Below are 23,034 nucleotides of genomic sequence, written 5' to 3'. Positions count from 1 at the left end.
CTCATTGAGCTTCAAATATTACTAATAAAACTATTGGCAAATGCCAAAGTGACTTTCGCAGAATGTTGCATGTGAAGCCAGCTTACAGGCGATTCGGCTTCACCTTGTTGCTTAATCTTGGCTCTTAAGATGGTGTTGAATGTCTATACGAACGCCAATGAAAAACGTGCAAGGATCGGCGAACGCAATGAAGCATCGAAGATAATATATACAAAATTATGCGCTCAACTGACATACGTTTCATGTTTTTTATTTTTATTTTTTTTTGTTATACCCTATACAAGGTATATTAAGTCTGTCATGAAGTTTGTAACACCCAGAAGGAAGCGTCGGAGACCATATAAAATATATATATACATAAATGATCAGTATGTTGAGCTGATTCATTTTGCCATGCCCGTCTGTCTGTCTGTCCGTCTGCCTGAATATATACGAACTAGTCCCCCAGTTTTTAAGATATCGTTTTGAAATTTTGTAAACGTCATTTTCTCTTCAAGGAGATGCTCATTTGTCGGAACTGCCGATATCGGACCACTATAACATATAGCTGCCGTACAAACTGAACGATCAGAATCAAGTTCTTGTATGGAAAACTTTCGCATTTGACGTGGTAGCTTCACGAAATTCGACATGGATTACTGCTTAAGGTAATAACATAATCTCCGAAAGAATTGTTCAGATCGGATTACTATAGCATTTAGCTTCCATACAAACTGAACACATAGTTACTGAAAGAAATGCATTTTCTCGTTTTTTTTTTCGTTACCAACAAACATACTTGTAATCTCACAATGTAAAGAAAGAGAGAGCTCTCTTTTTTGTCTTTAGCCGATCAATGAATATGAAGAGTACACTATAGTTATTGAGAGAAACCAAACATTTTCACTCTTTTATATAGAGCCAAGAAATTACATGACACTCTCCTATTCAGTGATATACTTAAAATTAGTGCGGCAACTCTTACTCTTAGTTTCAATGAACTCGTAAACGGGGAGATTGCTTATGTGAGACCACAGCTTTTTATTACAACTTGTATTCGCTCAATGACAATGTGCTGATTATTACATGTGGCCTTGTAATTGAAACCCGGAATAAAGTGTTTGTGAAGCTCAGCACAACGCTCACAAGCAGTTCATTGTTATTATAAACATATTCGGTGGCCACCTACTTATCCAGGTACAAGGGCATTCAGTTGCATTTGAAATCAATTAGAGTACAGCAAGAATTGCGAGTTCTACAGCGCATAACCGCCGCAATGACAAATCTATTAATAACTTTAAACAAAATCGACGATTTGAGATCGATGCGTGAGCTGTATAAAGCATGTGGCATAACGCAATTGATTGGCTATCAGACGCTGGGCAACTACATCAGCTGGTTCGAAAGAGACCCACAACAGAAGCATATCAAGATTTACACACTGCCAGATGTTTGGAGAAAGAGCGGACTCTATTTGATAGTGGTGAGTGTGTGAGAGTTTGCAAGCACAGAAGTAGCAAAACCAAAAAAGCTTAAAACTTAATAAAAACATAAAATCGATTCAAGAGTATTTTCAATATTTGTGCAGGATCGCTATCAATTGATGGTAAATGCCTTAGATACTGCCGAAGCTGCAACTGAATTGAGAACCGCCTTACTACAGCTTGACTGGAGTCGCGGTTATAAAATGACTGGCGTGCCGGACATACACCACGATACTATTTTCAAAATACTAACAGACTTGAATTTACTCATCGACATAGTGCGGCTACAAATAATGATTATGCCCAGAGCAGAGGCTTTGGAATTAGAAGTGAGGTAAGTGAGGCATAAAACTCAGTTTATTTGGCAGCACTTAACCGAATATTTGGTAAATGCGGGTTCACTCCGATGTCGTAGAACCAGCGATCTTAGCAACGTTTATACTATTGCTTCATTTTCTTATCCTTTTATTTCCTTATGCTTCATTACTTATTCTCTTATTTCCTTAAACTTCACTTTCTTATACTTCATTTCCTTATCTTTTATTTCCTTTCTTTTTCATGTCCTTTTTCAGCATTTCCGTATTCTTCATTCAGTCTTCATTTCCTTATCCTTCATTTCATTTCGTTCGCTAACTCATATCTTTGGTAACATTTCCAGCGTCTCACCGGAGTATGAATTCCGCCCGCTAGCAGCAGACGAAGCTGCCATTGTAGACAATATTTGGTATTCACGTGCCAAAGGCAGTTTGGCGTTCATCAAGCGACTCATTAAGTACAACTACAATATTGGCATTTATTTGAAATCAACTGGTGAACTGATAGGCTGGTGCATAAGGCAAGCTTACCCACAGCTCAGCTACATATCCAAATGCATTTTACTCTAAATATTTTCTATTGTCTGAACAGATGCAATCTGGGTCTACTCGGCATGCTACACGTACGGGATGCGCACCGAGGGCGTGGTCTGGCCGGCGCAATGGTACACTTTTTGTCGCGACAGTTTGCGCAGGCCGGCGACGACGCCACCACTATGATAAGTTACGGCAATTCGGCATCCATTGCGCTATTCACGAAACTGAATTTCAGAAAAGTCGGCACCACTTACATTTTTAGAACAAAACGCAGCGAAAACAGCGAGATCTGGTCCGACGAGCTGGAGGCAAAGGAGCGATAACAATTAAAAAAAGCAAACAAACAACAATAAATTAGATAAAATTTATTTGTATTTATTTAACATTTACGTGTTGTCACTTACAAACTACCGTTTTTACAACAAATAACTGTAGATAATAAGTAAGTTTGCATACATTGTTTATATGGCACTTAAATTCTTTATTTGGTTAAGATAGTAACGGCATTCAAATTGTACCGTGAGGCTAAATTAAATATCGTTTTGGCATTATCTCTTTGGTTTTGGTTAGGGCGTCGGTGGCGCTTGTTTTTGTTGCAGAAGTACGCTCAAACCGGCGTTGAGTTGCGTCGAAGTTCATGGTCGTGCGATGCTGCCGCACGCGCCGCTTCCATTTGCTTTGTAATCTACAAAAGTTTTAAGGCGAATTTAAAAATAAAATGGGCAAGAGGAAGGAATTTATATCTTTAGTTTCGCTATAGAGTTATCCCATTTGGTCGGCATGCGGATATGTATATTTAGTAGGCGTTTAGTGAGCAAATATAGCATGCAAGAGATTATTTGAGCAATAACACACTTAATCTAAGGACATAGAACGTAAATGCAGACCATATTTTAATTAATAAGCATTTAATTTTAATGCTAAACGTATATCATATATATTTTTGATACTCAAACTGATAGTAATGAAGAATAATTTTTAGTATTTTTAATAGGATTCTTCATAGTACTTCAAGGCTTTGTATTGCATGCAACTTTAGTAGCTTTATGCAGGCTTTCAAACTTCATTTTATTTATCTGCTTTCCTAGAGTCGTACAATAAGTTATTGTTATTGCATAAGAATAATTCAATTAAAATATAAATAAATGTTTAATATTAATTTACATAAATCAACTCAAGCAACAAAACTACTGCACATATAATACATATATCCAGTTAATGCATTAAGCGAGCACGTCAATGGAAATCTAACAGGCAGTTTATTATTTATGAGCATAATTAAATTTCCATTTCGGCGTTACGGAAGCATAAAGCAATTAGTGTCTGCAGCAATTATAGCGGCGCATATTTTATAAAATGCGAAAAAAAATAAAAATATCACACGCACAGCACGTAGATACATATATAATATATATGAAAGATGTTTGGAGAAAGGACGAAAAAATAAAAATTCTGGATAAATAGTGCAATGGTTCACGGTATAGCACTGGTTATATTTTAGGAAAGGATAACTGATGCGTTAGGCAAACAATAATGGTAGAAATCAGTACGAAATATTGGGTAGTCGAAAAAGTCTTTTCGTATTTCTAATCACACTTCAACTTATATTGGTATATTTGTCACAGCGTGTATACATGCTTTTCCAGAAACACATTTGAGTCAAAGCGACAAATCTGTGCTTGTAAACCAAATCAACCCAAGCAATGAAAAACTTTGAGTTTTTTTTCTAAAAATAGTCATTTACGTATATTTATTATTTGACTTCAGTATTTGTTAGATAAGTTCAGAGTTGCATTTGTGTAGATATGTATTTCTATAGTGACTAGCAAAATATGAAGTCTATATAATAAGGATCACTTCTTTGTCAAAAAATTTTAAATTATTTTTTTTTTCAATTTTAGTAGAAAACACATTTATCTTTGCCTGTGCATTCCAAATTTGTATACCAATTTGCTTTATTTTCAGATTTATCTTAACTACACCTTCAATATGCTAGCTTATGTTCTAGTTAATAGTCGTTGTTGTTTTACTGTTTTTATTGTTAGTACAGCCAAGTATTAATTACACTGTAAACTTCCCGTTATAATATTCGTTAGTGCTTATGAGACTTACCAAAACTAGAATTAACCAGGTTACTTATAAAATTATATATTCACATAATATATGGTTAGCAACTATGATGCTGCTTACTTTACTAAACTCGTGATAATATATTCAATATATTCTATATATATGTACAAATACATACCGTCACCTAAAATGCCACCAACGTATCATCAAAAAAATTTAAATTATTTTTTTTATTGCTTACGATTCACCACATCGTGTAACATACATATATGCAGCATAAAATTTTCAGCCTCCGTTGTCAGATATAACCATTATATAACCAATATATACCAAATATATAACCAATATATAAGCAATATATAACCATTTTATAACCAAAACTCAAATTTTCTTTTAATATGAGTGGTTTCTATTACATCGCTTCTCTTACACCTGGAAACTTATGAAAAGTGATGTTACATTATTTTGCATTTTAGGTGACGATATATTTAATTATATTTGATTTGGGTAATATTCAACCCATAAAACGCTTGAGATGTCGAAAAGATTGAATAAATCTTATAATATCTTAATATATACCTAATATCGCTCTCAAAAACCGCAACAAAAACGAGCTGAGGCACGATAGTTATTATACGTCATCAACACCTTGATTCGGCAACTAACTTTCGGTTATCTTTGTCCTATTGAACTTTGGCATTTCAACTCTTTCTTGTGTATATATTTACTCGAATTTCCGTTCCGTAATTTTCTTTGTATATATGTATGTATATACATACTATGTATGTACTATATATTGAACTCGAGATTTAGCCTAAGAAACCCTCAAATGCCCCTCAACTTTTGTGCTTAGTAATAAATGGAGATCTTAAACGGTATAATATATGACAAGTGGTATAAATTCGTGACGTTAAAACAAATTGTATCATTTTATATAATGTGATATGATGTTAATTACTCAAGTTATGACAGTTTGCTTTGAATTGGCCCATTTTTATTATTAACTGAACGTTTACTCAATAATGACTCGGTTAATTGTGTTGATTTATGAGAGTTGTTTACCGCTCCTAAGTTCTTTGGTAGGTTATTTGTTACTGTTTTGTGTTGCATATAGGAAGTGTATCTTACTTTGAAGCAACGAATGTTGAAGTGGTCGCACATCTCGCAAACCTGAAAAACATTAAATGCGGGGTATTAAAAACTAAGCAGCATGAGAATTTCTTTAGTAGAAACAAACTCAAATTAACTAAAAAAAATTTATACCAAAACAGTTTTTAAGTTAATTTTTCTTAACTTTTCAGTCGCACATGTGTACTTACCACCCTTTTTCCGTAATGCAGATGTGCTATGGTGACGAAAATCGTTAAGGCTTGCAGGATCCAGCATTCCATGTCAGCGCTAATTTCGCTGCCCAGCAGCTGCTCATACCAGGGGAAACAGGAGGCCGCCACAGTGGCCAAGAGTGGCCACAGCAGCAGATTGAAGCCGTCACAGCGCACATCGGACATTTGCGCCACTATCAAGCGACACTATTTGCGAAAAACGAAGCAAATATGTAATAATAAAAATATTAGAACACACATAACTCTGGGCAGCTAGACTGCTGAAAGTGTTACAAGTGGCTGATATTTGAAAATGAATAGAGCGCAATATATTGTCTCGCCAACAACACGGCAGCGAAGTCATTAAACTCGTGAGTGGCACTCAGCTGAGCGATAAGCAGTATTGCTGGCTTAAAGCGAAAAATATGATCGTCATATTAATTGCACTTCGGGAGAGGCACAATAGGAAATTAGTGGTGTCAGGCGTGGAACCCTGAAAGTATGCAATGATTTGGCTGCGAAAGCGTTATCGTGTATGATTTGTTTGAAACTGTAAGGAAGTGTCTTTTACTCAGACTCATAGTAAGTAACAAAATAGCAAAATATTAAAAAAAATCATTTTGAAGTGAGGAGTGAAAAAAAATAATTATGGAAGTATATAGTAAATAATAGTGAATGCTTAGTATTTTAAAAGTTCAAACCGAAAGTCTACTAGCCACTGTCTACAAGTTATTTGTGACTTGCGTTGCATTTCATTTCGACTCAATCTTTCTCATGTCCCGATTTGCTTTATCGCTTACAAGTACTTGCCTTTACACTTCACTAGCTTTAAGCCACAATCAATTGTGTGGGAGGCATTATTTGGCAGATAGCAAAGTGTGCATCCATGCACATAACCGCAACCAAGTACACAAGCACTTACCGCTATATTGGAAAATAACGTGCCGAAGAGTATGAAGATGATGCGCGGCGACAGATCGATGATGCTGTTGCGCGAGTAGAAGCACCAGAACGTTGTGATTGCGAAGAGCCACAAGAAGGGGAAGAGTGGGCGCGCCGCCTCCAAGAATGGGCGCATTTTGCCGGTTTTATGTTTGTATGATCTGCAAACGAAAACAGCATATGAATGTGGGCAACTTGAGATATGCGCAGAAAATGTCATGTATCATGTTCAGACTTGAAAGAAGACAAGTACTTACAAATAAATATTTTTGATGATGATTGGATGACTGCTCACCATGGCCGAACCAATCAGCACAATCTCGAATAGGTTGGCCATACTGAGGCCCAAGAAGGGGCGCGCATGCCAAATTTCCGGGCCGACAAGTGTGGTGAAGAACAGCATCAAGCTGACGCCCTGTCAAATTAATTTGTAAAAAATTGTCATTTTATTTACAGTTAATGATTTTGTAAAATTTTAGCTGCTACTTTATGTAACGGTCTCTGTCAAGAACAAAGTGACATCAAAACAAAAGAAATGTTGTACACAAAGTGTCGCCTTGGCAACGAGTGAACAGAAAGTTTCATATTTTTTGCAACGTTTATTGCACTTAAATATGCCACACTGTTTACGCAGAACCAAAGGCCGACCGCACAACTTTTAAGTTCCAAGCCATATGCCATTTGAAAAAGTCCTGCGGGGACTACTTTTATGGCATAAGGCTTTGACTTTAAATAAAATGTGAAAACTCTTCTGCTTCGCATTATATTAAGCGCTCATAGCAGTCAACGCTGCGCTGATGCTACACCATTCAAATGCGGCAGTTTTTCTTGTTCGGTAAGCTTACCCACATCGTGCAGTCGTAGCCCCATGGCAGGAACATCACGCCGGTGTTGTACTTTTCGACGTGTGTCAAATAAAAATTAAGAAAAACATTCCATATAACGAAGAACATGTGAATCGGCGGCAAATCGTTGGTGCCAAACAACGAAAACATATAAATTGGTATCAGCACAGCGGAGTAAGAGTCCAAGCCGTGGTCGAAGAGCTCGCCCAGCGGACCGCTGGTGCCAGTGCGTCGTGCCTGCTTGCCATCCATGCCATCTGCGGGGAAAATAGAGACGCGGAGTAGAGGTAAAATGAATATTAAACGTATGCAAGGTGGTCGGCGCTAAAAAGTATGCAACAAAATTTTGTGCAAACGGGATAGCACTCAATTTGAAACTTTGCACCATAGCCAAATTACCGGGCACGTTTAAGTGAGTCATATGCAAACAACAGGAGCTACAGTGGTGAGCAAATAAATGCATTCAACTGGTAACATCATATTGGGTAGTCGAAAAAGTCTTTTCGTATAACTAATCAAACTTCAACTTATTTTCTTTTATATTTTTGAACAGCTGTAACTTTTTTTCAACTTCCACGAGTTTAAATTTTTTTTTGGTTAGACGAAGCTTAAAATCTCACCTTTCCAACACTGTATGGTATGACAAAATGTGATTGGTAGTACTGGAGATATACGACTGCAATGACAAATATTGACAAAATACGAAAAGTCTTTTTCGACTACCTATTTGTATGTAAAATTTTTGGAAAATTAAAACAAAAAAAGTGTACATTAGAAAAAGTCATAAAATTTGACAATCGCGCGCAAGTATGCATTCTCTAGCACACCGACCAACCCAACAGTGCTGCGAAACTCACCTAAATTGTAGTAAAGTAAAATATTAATGGCGGCCACTGACCAAACCCAGCGCGGCACCGTGTGCACTTCGTGGTTGGCGCCCTGAAAGTCCCAATCGTAATATGCAATTAAAATGAAATTGACCACGGTCAACAGGAAGCCGGTGAATGTGATGAGGTTCGGTGCTAGCCATTTCGGCAGGAACTGCAATAAAACATTTCGCCATTTACATACAAACATACATACACGATTATGTTAGAGTTATGTTATGTGTTCGAGTGCTTATGTTGTGCGTGTGTGTGTGCCAGCGCTTGCAGAACAGAACTCGTAAAAATCCGTGTTTGCTTATGCAGCCGGACACCAAACCTCCAACTGCGGCCAAAGCAGCCCGAAATGCGGATTTCAGTTTGGGAATTGACGCAGTGGTTTGTTTTTAGTTTTAGACGCTGTGGCCGGTAAAAATAAAGGATTTCAAATAGCAGCGACTCCTGCGCACACACAAACACACACACACAGACAACACAGCTTATTAAACTTTCACATGCTCCAGCAACGCATGCAAACACTGTACAAACTCTTGAACACAAAGATTGCGGCGATCAAAGGTTCTTCCGACTCGCTCCTGTGCACTCCACGTGAAACTCACCTGAACACACCAGTTCCAGAAGGGATGCATGATATAGACGCTGATGTAGCCGGTGTCGATGCTGCTGTACTGAAAGTACACAAAAACAAAAACACATAAAGATACATGAAACAGCCGACAAGGGATGGGGGAAAGTCATTAAAATGGCTGAAATAATTATAAATCGAAATGGTAAAGGAAAGATGTAGTTGTAGTTGTATATTCATGAATAGTGCCAGCTGAAACCGCGAGTTTCAATTAATTTTTAAATAAATCCCTGCCGTACTTTGTGCGTGCTACTACTACATTATTGACTAGTGGCAGTAATTGAATTTTTTGTTAGTAGACAAGCGCACTTCAGGCGGGATTGATGGAAAGTCGAAGCGAGCGAGTGCAGCTACACGTTTTCGTTTCTTTGAACTCTGTCGACAGCACAACAGATCTATCCAGATACAAGTTTGCAATGACTGGAGATGGAAGTAAAAAGTTGAAAATAAGTTGGATTAATAACTGCAGTCTGAGTGTTTCGTTTGAAAAATCTTTTATGATGCGTTCAAAGAAGTTTTTGGTAGCAGATTCGAAGCCATCTTACAAATGTGGTCGGATAAGTACTTGGCCTGCAAAACAAAAACAAAAATTTTGGAAAAAATTGCGATTTATTTATCAATATAGTCTTCTTTTTAGTAGACAGTGATACTTCATTTTCATTAAGCTATTTTCTGAAGGTCTGCAAAGTGGGCTTCCGTGAAGGCGAGTGACTTTTTCACCTTTGGAAGTCAAGTATGGGAAAAGTTCGCACTTAGTTTTGACTATTTTGGCCATTGCGACCACAAAGTATGAGCCGGTTTCTTGGAATAGTAGAAGAGCACTATTTGACACGCAATAAATCTGAGCCGTGTTTTCTGTAACTCGACGTTGATTTGGCCCAGTAATTCGGCAAAGCAGAGTTTAGTAATGAATACGTTCCCAATGATGGGAATATGAGTGTACAGTGTCCTAACCACATGTAGTCAAATACCGCAATCTGGCTCTAATTATCGCGTGAACAGCATGCTCGATTTCGCATATAAGTTTCTTTCAAGAGTCTTGTATGAATGATTTAAGCTCATTGTCAATAAACTGATTGGATCTTAACAACGTGGTTTTAGACCTGGTAAAAAATTGAGATATTTCAGATTCTAGATTTTCACAATACGTCAAATCCTAGAGAAGAAGGCTGCCTATTCGATGTCATGTCTAAATTTGGTATCTCTGCGAAACTCACACGGTTATGCTGAATGAAGTTGAGCACAACCTTTAGCTCCATCGAAATCGCGAAGCACCGCTCTCGCCATTCGATGCCAGGTATAAGTATTTTTCAATATAATGCTGGAAAATGTGATACGTGTCGCTTCAACCAAATAGACACGGTCTACTCTAAAAGCACAATGCCAGTGGAGTACGCAGATGTTATTGGCATCGTGTTCCTTAACAATAAAGAGCATCTTTTTCCAGCCTAGAAAAAGAAACAAAAGATGTTGATCTTGTGGTAAACGAGGGCAGGACAAATTACTTGGAGGCCACATACAAAGGTTCTACGGTTGGAAAATACACTGTTGGTAGCTATACATTTGAATGAGTTAAAGACTTGGTATATCTCGAAACCAGTATAAATTCCGAAAATAATCTAAGCTTAGGTATCAAACGCAGAATAACTCTAACCAACACGTGCTGCTTTGAAACCAGTACGCAATTGAGAAACATACTATATACCTCTCTAAAAATAGAAATTACGCTCTATAAGTCTCTCATTTAACTGACTCATTGGCATTACTGGGTATTGAAAAACTACTGAAAAACTACTAAAAACTGGTTATATAATCCGAAGTACTAACTCTAATATTGTCTATAAAATTGGCAATTTTAAACATCTTAGTCAGTTACTTATTGAATGAATGCAGCTGCCATTAAAGCTTACAGCGAACGCAGCTTTTCAATTCAGTATAATTACTTCTGCTTTTCCTAACTGATTATATTAGAATTGAGCTTGGCACATACTGCTACATAAGAGATTATAATCATTGCTATAATAAATTTTTAATTCATTAAATATGTTAATTAGTAAACAAGTGCATATGTCACATATGTGTATGTATGTATTTGCAGCATATGCCAAACGAGAAGCCCAACGCTAATGAGCGGAAAAAATTTATTTGAGGTGATTAAATCATTCTGCAGCATGCACTTTATCAAATAGGGCACACAGTGTTGCAAATAAACAAACAAAAGAGTGCACGCAGTGGCAAGAATCAACAGACGGTGCTACAAAAACAAAGCCAACAGAAAAAGCTATTGATTTTAACTGCACCAAATCTACAAAAAATATATTTTCCCTTTTCATCAAATATAAATATTTCTTTATATGTTACAATGTTTTTGCAGTTGTTGGAAAATAATATATCGAACACTGAAGCGAGTTGTTGTGTATTTAACAGCACGCAATATACAAAAAAGCTTGAGGGGGTGAGGCAAATGACTTTCACTAATAAACGCCCACTTTACGTCGCTTAAAATCGATTGTTTTACAATTCAATATTTGTGGCAGCCAATTGTACACGGACATTTCAAACTGGCAGTCCCTCAAGGAAATGTTGAAACAAATGAAATGAGCGCATACTCACACACACAATAACGAAATTTTGCATTTTTGAATATAGCGTTGGCCTAGGTATTAATAACATCAATTTTTCAAAGGCCTTAAATTAAAATTTCGAAAAGGAAATTTGTATAAAAAATCATTCTCACACTCGTTGGCAAACGTGAGTGTCTGCCATGCGGCTCAAAAGTTCTTTTTCGGAAGTATAGCATGTGACACCCATTGTGCAATGTGTATTTAAATATGCTACACACATACAATACGTATTCAACTTATGCTTGTGTGTGGTCAATGACTTTTGCCAGCGAACGGATGAGCAAATTGTAGATAAGCGCTCTGAAGCGTGCACAAGCGGCCATCAAACAGCAGCGTTATCACTTTGACTATTCATTCGTCCATTTGTTGACATGCTGTAAGTTCTATTTTCGTCACTCACATACATATTTATATTCATTGTAAAGCCAATACAACAAAGGCTGAGTGCGATTAAGCCAGCCGCGAGAAAAATATAATCAACTAACACATACATATAGATTCATAAGTATGGTAAATGGCGTTATGAGGAAATCTACATACATTACATCGCAGTCTATGACTTTTACAAGCACTTTAAAGCGCTATTTATATGCTCGCTAATCCACTCATCCATCAGCCTTTGACGTTTTGATGCGACTAATTTGCTTGTTGTACTGCCATTCATGCAAGTTCACCATGCATCAATTTAAATTTAATTGTCAATTGTTGTAAACATGGAAATATATGTGCGAGCATTGTAGGTGCATAAATATTTTCTCCTGTGCGCCTAACCAGTGCACTTGTACGTGTTTACGGACAAAATTTTCTGACTGCCGACTTAAATAACAAGCTTTATTTATTTATTACAACTACAAATATTTACATTAGATGCGGTGGGAAAGTATAGCTTTTGGCATATATGTTGATTGCCAAGTCTACTATTTCATTTGTTTTGAAAAATAACAGCGTACACTTAACAGCGCTTGCAAGTGAAAACATGGCGTATGAGTAATTTTGAGCTAAAATCTACGCAGATAATTTCTTAAACCTCAAATTGAACTGAATACGCAACAAATATATGCAGATTTCCGAAAATTTGTGTTTCATCTGAAATTTTAAAATAAACTATGTACTACTCTGCTATGAAAGACCTGTGTACGTAACTCAAAATTCTGTTTCAATAATATCAGTGAAGCCTTAAACATTGGCCGCAAAATTAGTCAGAGGCTACTGAAGCTTGCTTTTGTATAAGTATAAATTTTCTTAAATGTCTAATATTATTTGTTATTCAATTTATGTTTCTATTTACATAGAGTACCAGACGCTCATTAAAAAAAAAAAAACTAATTTCAATCAAAGTATGTTGGCAATACTAAACTCAGTGGCGTGATTGCGCATTAAATGGAACATTGATAATTGATTCTTTGCTGCGTTGGTGTGTCTTTATTTATGTCTGTAAATTTTATATATTCTTTTTGGTTTTTGTTTATGAAAACATATAAATATTTAATGCAGTCAACTAATGAAGTAAACATTGTATTATGAGTGAGTAAGCCATTCTTTAACCATAATTGAAATGGTGAATTAATCAATTTATATATATGTATATAAGTATATATAAGCTAATATTGGGTAATCGAAAAAGTCTTTTCGTATTTATAATCAAACTTCAACTTATTTATTTTATATTTATAATGAACTTTAATTAACCAAATATGTACCATTTTGGTCGATCACTTTTTGCCATTTTTCCGCTAGAGACAATATTCCATCAGCGTGAAACTTTTCTGGTTTCTCGGCGAAAAACTGCGACAAGAAATTTTCGCAGGCTTCTCTTGAAGCCAACTTTACTCCATTAAGAGAGTTCTGCATTGACCGAAACAAATGGTAGTCTTATCGTGCAAGGTCAGGGCTATATGATAAATAAATCAAAACTTCACAACCAAGCTCTCCCAGTTTTTGCCGAGTCAACGTCAGCGTTGTTTTGATGGAAGACGAAGCCATTCTGTTGCTCAGTTCTGTCCATTTTTTTCGATTACTTACTTCAATATTATCAGTTGTTGACAGTAAAATGTAGAATCAATCCCTCTAAACAATCAGCATACCCTTTCGAGGCGTCAATCCTGGCTCTGGGACTATTTTTTGAGCTTCACCACGCTTGGACCATGATCTTTTTCGCACATTATTAGCGTGCTTGATCCACTTTTCGTCTCCTGTTACCATTCGCTTCAGAAATGGTTCGATTTCATTTCGTTTCAGCAAAGAATCACAGATGTTCATTCGGTCCATTAAATTTTTTACAGACAATTCATGTGGTACCCAAACATCGAGCTTTTTTTAAATGGTTCAAAACCATTTGATGATGAATGTTAAGTTCCTTGGCGATGTCATGGCTGCTTATGTGACAGTCCTGGTCAATCTTTTCCATAATTTCATCCACTTTTTCAAAGATAGGATGCGAGGCGCATCTTTTACATCGAAATTTATAGAACGGAAGAACCATTGTTGTGCTACACGAACTTATACAGTATCGTCTTCGTAAACTTCACAAATTTCATTGGTGGCTTGCGTTGTGTTCTGCGCTTTTTTACACAGAATTTCAAAATTAAGCGAATTTATCATCATTTTCACTAATTTTTGAACAACTGTAACTGTTTTTCAACTTCCTCGAATCTAATTTTTTTGTTTAAATGAAGCTTAAAATATCACCCTTTAAAAACTGTGATATGACACAATGTGATTGGTAGCACTGGAGATATATGACTGCAACGGCATCTATCGACAAAATACGAAAAGATTTTTTCGACTAACCAATATATTGGTTATCAGATACTCATACATATTAAAACAAAATTTCAATTTTGGTTAAAAACAGTTATACATATATTGGTTATTATATCAGACAGCGATTTTCGATTTTTTTTTGATGATACGTAGTCTTGCATTTTAGCTGACGATATATGACACTGCTCAATAAAATCACCGTCTTCAATGAAAATCATAACCCTAAATAACTGAAGCTGCTGTTATAAATAACTTAATTCTCGAAACTCTTTCTTAAAATCATTCGATTTATTATTTAAATAATGGCACTTATGTAACCTCAATATTGATTGAACTTACCTTATATCGATCGAAGCCCTTTAAATGGGACTCTGTTAAATATTTAATGCCAAACATGGTTGTTGTTTTTTGTGGTGGTGTCCAACGTTATCAACTTGCTTGATTCAATGTAGAGTACTAGTTTAGGCTTAAAAAGTTGTTGTTGGTTTCTACTAGTTTATATATTATAGTCACGTAGTAATATTTTTATGCTACTAGACCCTTAGCGGCGCAAAACCGCTTGACATCTTCACTTTAACACGCTGCAACTTAAAACAAAAACAAAAACAAAACATTCAAAGGTTGAAATTTCAAACGAGGTATTTAATATTTTTATTATTTTAAATATATTTTTGCTGCATTATGCTGTTGAACACTATGGAGCAATGAATTTCTCGCGAGTGCTGGGAATTCGCGTTGGAATTACAGCAACACTGCAGGATTTTCACTTTAAACTTAAAAGCCAGGTTTTTCACTTCACATATGTTGCACGAACCTTCCATGCAGAACTATTTGCACACACACAAAAGCACAAATATGCACACGAGCAGACTTTTTATTGCTTCGGCAACAACTTTTTTAGTTTTCGCACTTACGGCCTTACTTTTTGTCATTGGCGCCGTTTTTTATTGCTTGCGCTGCGCTGCGTGTGCCGTTAATGCCGCTGCATTTATTGCCACTTTCAAGCTGAAACAAAAAATATTCAATTTCATGGCCTGCGCCAACCGGAGAAATGGTTAGCGTATACAACAACTTTGCGCCAGCAACAGCCGCACGCAGGCGATGCAGAGCGGAGTGAAATTCATTGAACGAACGAATGTGACGTGATAAGACCGCTCGAGCGTGCTGATCATTATACGCACATACGCACACATGCACAACTGTCGAGGAAGCGTTGAAAGAAACCGGAATCATCCATCTCTTGCGTAAGTGATTCTTTACGTTTCTATGATTTTATTTAATTGCCAATTGTTATTTTCCACGCGAAAGTGTAAAAGCAATGAAGCGCCCAACTCGCACCCTACAATGTGGACCGGCTTCAACTACACTACACGTGTGTGTATGTGTTGCATGACATTGAAGCTCAGGCGGCAGATAAGGTAAACTTCCGCCTTGTCAACGCAAATACTTCCATATACCCTGCAGGAAAATCAACTAGTTACACCTTACAGCCAGTATGAAGGACGAACCGAACCAGTTAGTCGACTGCTGGTGTGCTTATCGTACTGGATCTCATTTGTGGAGTTTTGCTTTGAATTATGCCATCACAAACTAGTCTACCAACCTAACAGCACAAGAAATATGATAAGGCTCAATGAAATGAGATATAAATATGTTTTGCGATTTTGCCACTTGGCGAAGTTTGCAATAAATTTCATAAGTTTGCGCCGTTAAATGGTCCCTAAAAACTCATTTCACAATTTTCAGCTCCAAATTTATATTTTTGGATCTTTCAGACTCATTAAACTAGTAACTAGTATTTTTCCTGCCTACTATCGCCTTTCACTGCTGGGCAAGTACACCTGCTAGGCAGTAGAGGCGGTCGACATTCAAGCAGACACTGAGCTACTGTGGCATATTGCTAAGATTTGTAAAGCTTTTGCTACTGTTTACTTCAAACTCTGCAGTATTTTTATTATCTTTTATCTGTTTTAGCCGCGGTAACCAAAACAGCTATATATAAACCCGCATAGATACGCCTTTGCAGTGGGTTATAAAACAAGGTCTTTATCGCACACTTGGGTTTGGGGTTACGTGTACTTTGTGCTGCTTACGAGTAACGGTGTACTTGTGTATGTTTTGCCGGCATTATGGGGTATAATTATCGAAAAGCCGCTAGTGTATGACTGTAGTTAACTTTGGAATGGCGTACGAGTGCTTTATGACGCTAGCATGCCACTATGATTTACGACTACCTAAGCTCCCGTGAACCCGTACATATATCTGCTTCTTACTTTCGTTTAAATATGTTCGCTTTAAGTTAGATTACATTAATGGTGAGCATTCGGTGAAGATGATATTTTTAGCATTAATACTTGAAGATTGTGATTAACTTTGATGCTTTCTTGGAGTGAGTTTGGCATCAAGAGAATTATGTGCCTTTGTGACGTCATGAGTGAAGAGCAAGTTTGACAGTTCATTTCGTTTCTGACGTATCGGTATTCTTCATAGTTGAATTCAAAAACTATTTTTGAACTAACAGTGACCACGGCGGGCTCCGTCGAGTTTAAAAGAAGGTTTCCAACTACTTATAGTAGACTTATATATAGTCAAGCGACTTTTTTACGGCGATCCTGCATACCTCCGTTTGAGCTTCTGCCGCATACAATCCTCTTATAAACCCCATAAGCTCTTGCAAAGTAACAGCAGCGCTTATACACTCATTTTTCTCGAAGCAACAGTTAATTTGGATTCTTCCACAAATTTGTAAGCCTCGATTTCCAACTGCACTCAGCCGCAAATGCAAGTGGGTTGAACTTTCTGTCTGCCACCACTGTGCCTCTGCTAAACCGCTTGAGTGAAGCAGCAAAAGCGCTGTCACCAATGGGAACCGAGAACAACAAGAGCAGCAGCTGAGCAGTGCACATGGTGCATTCAAGAGCGGCTATCAATTTATGCGGATAATTATGTTGGCTTTATTTATTGCTGTAAGACATGGCAGACGAGTGTGTACCAGTGTGACTACGTACATATAAATACAATATGTAAGATTTATGTTTATAACTCTGCATGAAGGTCATATGCAAGCAACCCCACAAACGACTGCCGTCAGTCAAGCAACAGCGAACGATTTTGTGAAACAAATGATTGCATTTGCAAGCGCAAACTTATTTTTAAAAGCTTTCGTTTCACTGTATTTCGCAAACGACGAAAATTGCGAAAATTTGCTTTTTCACTTTTGTTTTCAAGCACAACTTCACTACAACAATGCGCTAATTTCGTTTAATTGACAAAGCGCCTGGGAAAATGTTCATATTCTACACGACGACGCTCTCATTTAAGTTCGTATGACTGTGCCAGAGACATATTCCGCTCTTAAAGTTTAGTTTACCGGTGTATTGCCTGCTTCCTTTTCGGTTTGAACCGGCAAATGTCTGACAAAGAATAAGGCGACCGGTTATACAATAACAAATAAGTTACGAATATGACGCGCAATAGCACGGCGCGCGACGCAAAGAAGAAAGACTAAGCACGAGGTATCAGGTAGGAAAGGACAACAGTCATTCCAGGCGACGCGAATACAGCCACACGCACGCACTGACTACTGGCACGGAAAGCAGACGTGTGTCGACTACTGGAGATCGACATTAACGGCTCGCGGCTTTGTTCAAGACTGACTGGCAATCGCCAGAAGAGCACAAAAGCAATGGCAAAATGAGAAACAAACGCAGAAGCCGCAATAAATGAGCTACGACACTGGGACGCGATTATTCCTTCACACGCTTGTACATATGTTGACACATGTGTGTGTATGTGTGTATGTATGAACATAAGATTATGCTTGTATGAATATACGAACTTCCGACTGACTGCTTGGTAGTGAAAACCCCAATCGTACTCAGTCCATGCGGCCTCCAATCGCTGTTTTGCCTTTGACGTCGCCTACAAAAACAATAGCTTCTTTCGCGCGGGCAGTCTTCTGCTTTTGCTGTAAGTTCGCATTCAGTCTTTGCTTGTGTGTGTGTGTGTGTGTGTGTATGTGTGTTGTCAAATGTGTAGTACGCTGATCTGCTGGCTCTTAAACACATACTTTTATCAGCAAGCGTTTGCTTCCACTCACATTATTATTGCCTATTATTGCTGCTATTATTGCTATTAATTTAAGTGCTTACATATCGACACACACACATACATATTCTGGGCACACCGGTTGCAGTCACGCTATAATTTGCTCCACTGCCAGCGCTGCGTCCCTCTCTTGACTGCTGTGGCTTTTGAAAAAATATTTTTTTAATTTTTGCTCGAACAAATTTACTTTTCGTCGTATGATTTTCTGTGTTTCAGGGTTGTTGTTACTACTTAGGGGCGGCATTTTACTCTGCTGTGGAATGTGAGCAGTAACTGAACACAACCTTGCATGTATGTATGTATGTATACAGTACCCATTTATAGTACGAGAGTCTTATCAATGAAATTGTTACACTGCCCGTATTTAGCACACATAAACAATACAGTTAGACATATATATGTACATAAATTTAGACCGGGTTCAGATACGGCAACTTTAATTGCGACACCTCGGGTTTAGGCAGCGACGAAGAGAGGGGTTGCTCCGGCAACACTTTTTGGCTTCGCGGTCATCTCAGTTCTGGTATGCAAAAGCGCTTTGATTGCCGCGTCAATGAAGCGGATGTAATTTTGATAATTTTTTTTTTTAAAATAGCATATCAGCAAGTTGACCGAAGCGAGTTGCTCTCTCTGAACGCGTTGAGTGCCTTCAAAGGGGCGATTGCTGATAATGAGCAACAAGAGTTTTCGTGTCTGTCACAATCATATGATAATTTATATTTGTATTTACTTTGATGTAAACTGTTGCTTCTCAGAGGTTATCAGGCTAGGGATGCTGCAAAAAAAATACGAAAAATAAGTACGCGCTTACAAGAAAAAGCTATAATTTACATACATTGCTCACTATGTGCGTAAATGTATATATGTATGTAAATTTATATATGCTCTATTTTTAGCTAGCATCAATTTTTTTACCCAACGTCTAAATCGCTCGGGAAATTTCAACATGGATAACTCGCGAAAAAAATCGGCGAGTGTTCACGGTCTGCTCTCATCGGTATTTGTGGAGCATTAGGATCTAATGTCTTGCTGCATATAGCACCGATGGAAATTGCTGCAGAGAGTATGGCCGCGAAAGCTGGCCTTGGACGCAGAAATTCAGACTACTTAGATGACTCCGAGCCTGGATACTCTGGCATGTTCGCACACTTTGATTTCATGCCGAAATACTTGGATTACCAGGTCGTTGAATCTAGTCCTGGCTGTCACTCTCTGTACACATACTTTCGAGGGCGCCAAAGAAGGGCTCCCTGGAGGAGAGGGGTGGTGAGCTTTTTTAGGGATGGATCAAAGCTTGCGTGGAGGTTTTGTGGAGGAGTACATTCTTCGGAAATTTCCATCAGCTCCAGTTTTAGGCTTCCTGACCACCTGATCACCAAGCGGAGGTTGCAGTAGATATAATTCTCCGGGCGCAGCCTCCTTCAGAATGGTGCCTGTCTACTCCTATTGTAGGACAGCAACTGAGTTCGCTGACGGTGCCCTCAAAACTTGTGAAGTGATGTCTAGACTCCGAATCTCTAGAATCGAGTTATTTTATGATTAGGCGGTTTTCGATGCCTGAAAACAGCGGTGTTGCAGGAAACTGTAAGGGTGATGTGCTTGCTAATAGCGGAATGGGAACAAATAGAAGCTCCTTTGTTTCCAAATAGTAGCAGTTGTGCAGTCGAAAGATCCTTGCTCTCCGCTCTCAGCAAGGTGGTTGCAGAAGTTCTGATTGTACACTGTCCGTACACACCAAGATTGGATATTTTACCGGATGAGATAAATTCATCTCAATACTATCTCCTCGAATGCCTCGCTTTTGTCAGATCAAGGCAAAAACACTTCGGATGTCATACCTTTAGGCATCCAGGTGAAATAACGACCTCATAAAGAGTTGTGACAGTCTAAGAGTGATCCCCGCAGTAACCTAATCGAACCTTGCGTTTAACATTCACTATACCTGAAAGTAAAAGAGCAGTTAGATACTTAAGTATGATGTATTTGTCTAATATTTCATCCGCTGCCACCTTTAATATGTTCTATAATGTATTCGAACATCCGGCTTTAGCGCATGGACCAGTTGCGTATCACTATCGACTAGTTCCAATACTTGCATTTATCTAATGTATATGTAAGTATGTATTTATGTGGATGATTATTTTTCCATGCTGCGACTTATAATTGACATTATTACACTTGTTTTTGCTTGAGTTGACTTCACCTTCAAACTTTTTATAGGCAGCTCATTACGAGATCAATCATCTATTTAATTCAATAATATGCTCGTAGATCAGGATTTTGCGTTGTAAAGTGGGTTTTTAAGGAAATGCACGGAAGCTTCAGCTAAGTGAGCTAATCTAGGTAAGTGACAATTTGTACATTGCCGCTATCGTAATTTGATTCATAAGGTATCCATTCATATCATAGGGTGTTCATTCAATTGACAGCTTTGGCTTAAAGTTGCTTGTACAAGAATTCTACAGTAAAAGAAGATATCTCCGACTGTTAAGAAATATTGTTTAGACTTTGGACTTGGTAAAGCCGCTCTTCTGCTTATTAAGAGAAGATGCGACTACATTCTACAAATGTACATACATGTGTGAGGCAACTGCCACGTGTGGCTGAGTGTTTTAATTTATTCTGAATATTTTTGTGAGTTCCGTGAGCCGTATCAATATTTTATAATCATCTGTAATTATATGATAATTTAAAATATTTCATTATTATATAAGAACATATGATTTTCGGAAAAATAGTTCCTTCACTCCAGTATAACTATTTATTTGCTCGAAAAATTACTTAATTTCTTCAACGTTTGTTGTTTGCAAACAAAGAATTTGAATTATAAGTAAAACTATTTAAATTCCAGCAGCGACCACAGATTATTCAAGCACTTAGCAGCGCCATTTACCATTTCTTTTGTTGATTTCGCTTCGTCGTCATGGTTTTTGCGCAACAATCCTGGCAGGTGAGCAGCCACGCTGCTTGAGCAAAATGTCCTCGAGCAACTGCTCAGGCGCTCGCCATTCACCGAAGAATAGACTGAAAGAAGCAAACAAACGATAACAACAAAGCGAACGAGAAACGAAATTCAAAACATTCGCGTTGAAAAGCCGCACCGGCTGCGCTGCGTAGCGTGAGCCATTGAATGCGACAAAAGTGCCATCGGAGCAGACGACGCGGGCAAAGCAGACGAATGCGTCGTTAAAAATCATTTATCACTTCCTGAGAATTCATGCGCGCCCATCGTTCACCGCAGCCGGCATCATCGGCGCAAGCACACAGATGAATCACTCGCACACACACATATACTCACTCACAAGAACACGTAAGTGCGCTTGAGGCGTTGCAAGCAGGTGTTTGTGGTGGCGCTCCGCGGCAAAACGAACGTTGCAGCACTAAATCAACGCCGGCAGACACTAGAGCGCTTTTCCAATGCTTGCATTGCGCGGAAAAAACATCATTGCTGCGAGGCGGCGAGTGTTCATGAATGGAGCAAATCTTGCAGAACGAGAAGATGCGGCAGCCGGGCGCAAAAACGGTTGAAGCACGTAAACAAATGTGTTTGAAAGTGTGGGCGGACGGACGACTGACGCGACCGACTATTATATGGCGCGCATCCAAATAAGAATTAAATAAAAGAGTAAAGACTTTAAGACCGTTACGTGCTGAATAGCCATTTCTTTTTGCATTTGTCACGGCAATTACCTAATTTGACAAATACAGTAACTTATAACTGCACATTTGTTCGATAACATCCAAGAGGTGGTCCATCGAGTAAGACGCTGGAAACGCAGATGTGGAGGATCAGCTAGCAAAGGTTTTGCAAACAAAATTCGGCGACGTTCAAAACATGTCTACACGCCTTCAACCTCTCAATAAATCCCAATGGAAACTCTCTTTCCCTATTTTTTTTATGGAAGACATGCTTTTCCGTGAAAATTTTAATGTTGAATTCTTTTTAGCTAATTATAACCTACTTACGCGTCAATGCTCTTCTACCGTTACCTAATAACATACATACATACATTTTTATGACAAATTCTCAGAAACATATTTTCCTTCGGGGCTAAACCCAACCACAAAGTTGTGGAATTTAGACTGAGTCAATTTATGGTGTTTGATAAAAGAGATTCGTGGTAATAATTCAATGTGAAAATTGCCGATTTATGACATAGACTAGAAGAACGGGGAATATTAGTAGCAGTCTATGCCAGCACCTACATTTGGTGGTTTGGCCAATAAAAGCCACAATAAAAATAAGAATTTAAGCAGATACTGAGAAGACGGCCTAATCTTCTTCTTATTCACCTTCTTCTTCTTCTTCTTCTTTAGTGGCATAGACACCGCTTACGCAATCATAGCCGAATTAACAACAGCGCGCCAGTCGTTTCTTCTTTCCGCTACGTGGCGCCAATTGCAAATTCCAAGCGAAGCCAGGTCTTTCTCCACCTGGTCTTTTCAACGGAGTGGAAGTCTTTCTCTTCCACTTCTTCCACCGGCGGTTATCGAATACTTTCAGATCTGGAGGGTTTTCATCCATACGTACGACATGA

At 38.0% G+C, this 23,034-nt stretch overlaps 2 protein-coding genes across 3 annotated transcripts; one reads left to right on the top strand and one right to left on the bottom strand.

Annotated features, from left to right (window-relative positions):
- The first annotated feature begins 1,255 nt into the window (after positions 1–1,255).
- Positions 1,256–2,865, top strand: LOC120767715. Its single transcript, XM_040093912.1, has 4 exons — positions 1,256–1,462; positions 1,568–1,797; positions 2,122–2,298; positions 2,370–2,865. Exons 1-4 carry the CDS (start codon positions 1,256–1,258, stop codon positions 2,635–2,637), a joined length of 882 nt encoding a protein of 293 aa, XP_039949846.1. The 3' UTR covers positions 2,638–2,865.
- On the bottom strand, positions 2,665–18,050 carry LOC120767714 (ethanolaminephosphotransferase 1). Of its 2 annotated transcripts, XM_040093911.1 has the most exons (10): positions 17,760–18,050; positions 14,729–14,976; positions 8,977–9,045; positions 8,351–8,534; positions 7,494–7,750; positions 6,906–7,063; positions 6,629–6,809; positions 5,704–5,913; positions 5,513–5,554; positions 2,665–2,999 (listed from the first exon to the last, which is right to left on the bottom strand). In XM_040093911.1, the coding sequence occupies exons 2-10, from the start codon at positions 14,783–14,785 to the stop codon at positions 2,922–2,924; spliced, it is 1,236 nt and encodes a 411-aa protein (XP_039949845.1). In that variant the 5' UTR covers positions 14,786–14,976; positions 17,760–18,050; the 3' UTR covers positions 2,665–2,921. The 2 variants fall into 2 exon arrangements, with proteins under 2 accessions (XP_039949845.1, XP_039949844.1); XM_040093910.1 differs by lacking the exon at positions 2,665–2,999 and having other exon boundaries at positions 4,725–5,554.
- Positions 18,051–23,034: the final 4,984 nt, after the last annotated feature.

The sequence above is a fragment of the Bactrocera tryoni genome, chromosome 2 (genome assembly GCF_016617805.1).
Source record: "Bactrocera tryoni isolate S06 chromosome 2, CSIRO_BtryS06_freeze2, whole genome shotgun sequence".
Taxonomy (NCBI): Eukaryota; Metazoa; Arthropoda; class Insecta; order Diptera; family Tephritidae; genus Bactrocera; species Bactrocera tryoni.
The sequence above is the reverse complement of the archived record's forward strand: the minus strand, read 5'-3'. Positions and strand labels throughout refer to the sequence as shown.

Coding starts and splice junctions, on each gene's coding strand:
- LOC120767715 (XM_040093912.1), top strand. CDS start 1,256: ATGACAAATCTATTAATAACTTTAAACAAAATCGACGATTTGAGATCG. Junction 1,798..2,121: donor GCTTTGGAATTAGAAGTGAG/GTAAGTGAGGCA, acceptor TAACATTTCCAG/CGTCTCACCGGAGTATGAAT. Junction 2,299..2,369: donor CTGATAGGCTGGTGCATAAG/GCAAGCTTACCC, acceptor TTGTCTGAACAG/ATGCAATCTGGGTCTACTCG.
- LOC120767714 (XM_040093910.1), bottom strand. CDS start 14,785: ATGTTTGGCATTAAATATTTAACAGAGTCCCATTTAAAGGGCTTCGAT. Junction 9,046..14,728: donor AGGGCTTCGATCGATATAAG/GTAAGTTCAATC, acceptor GTGTACTTTCAG/TACAGCAGCATCGACACCGG. Junction 5,914..6,628: donor CGTTATTTTCCAATATAGCG/GTAAGTGCTTGT, acceptor TTTCGCAAATAG/TGTCGCTTGATAGTGGCGCA.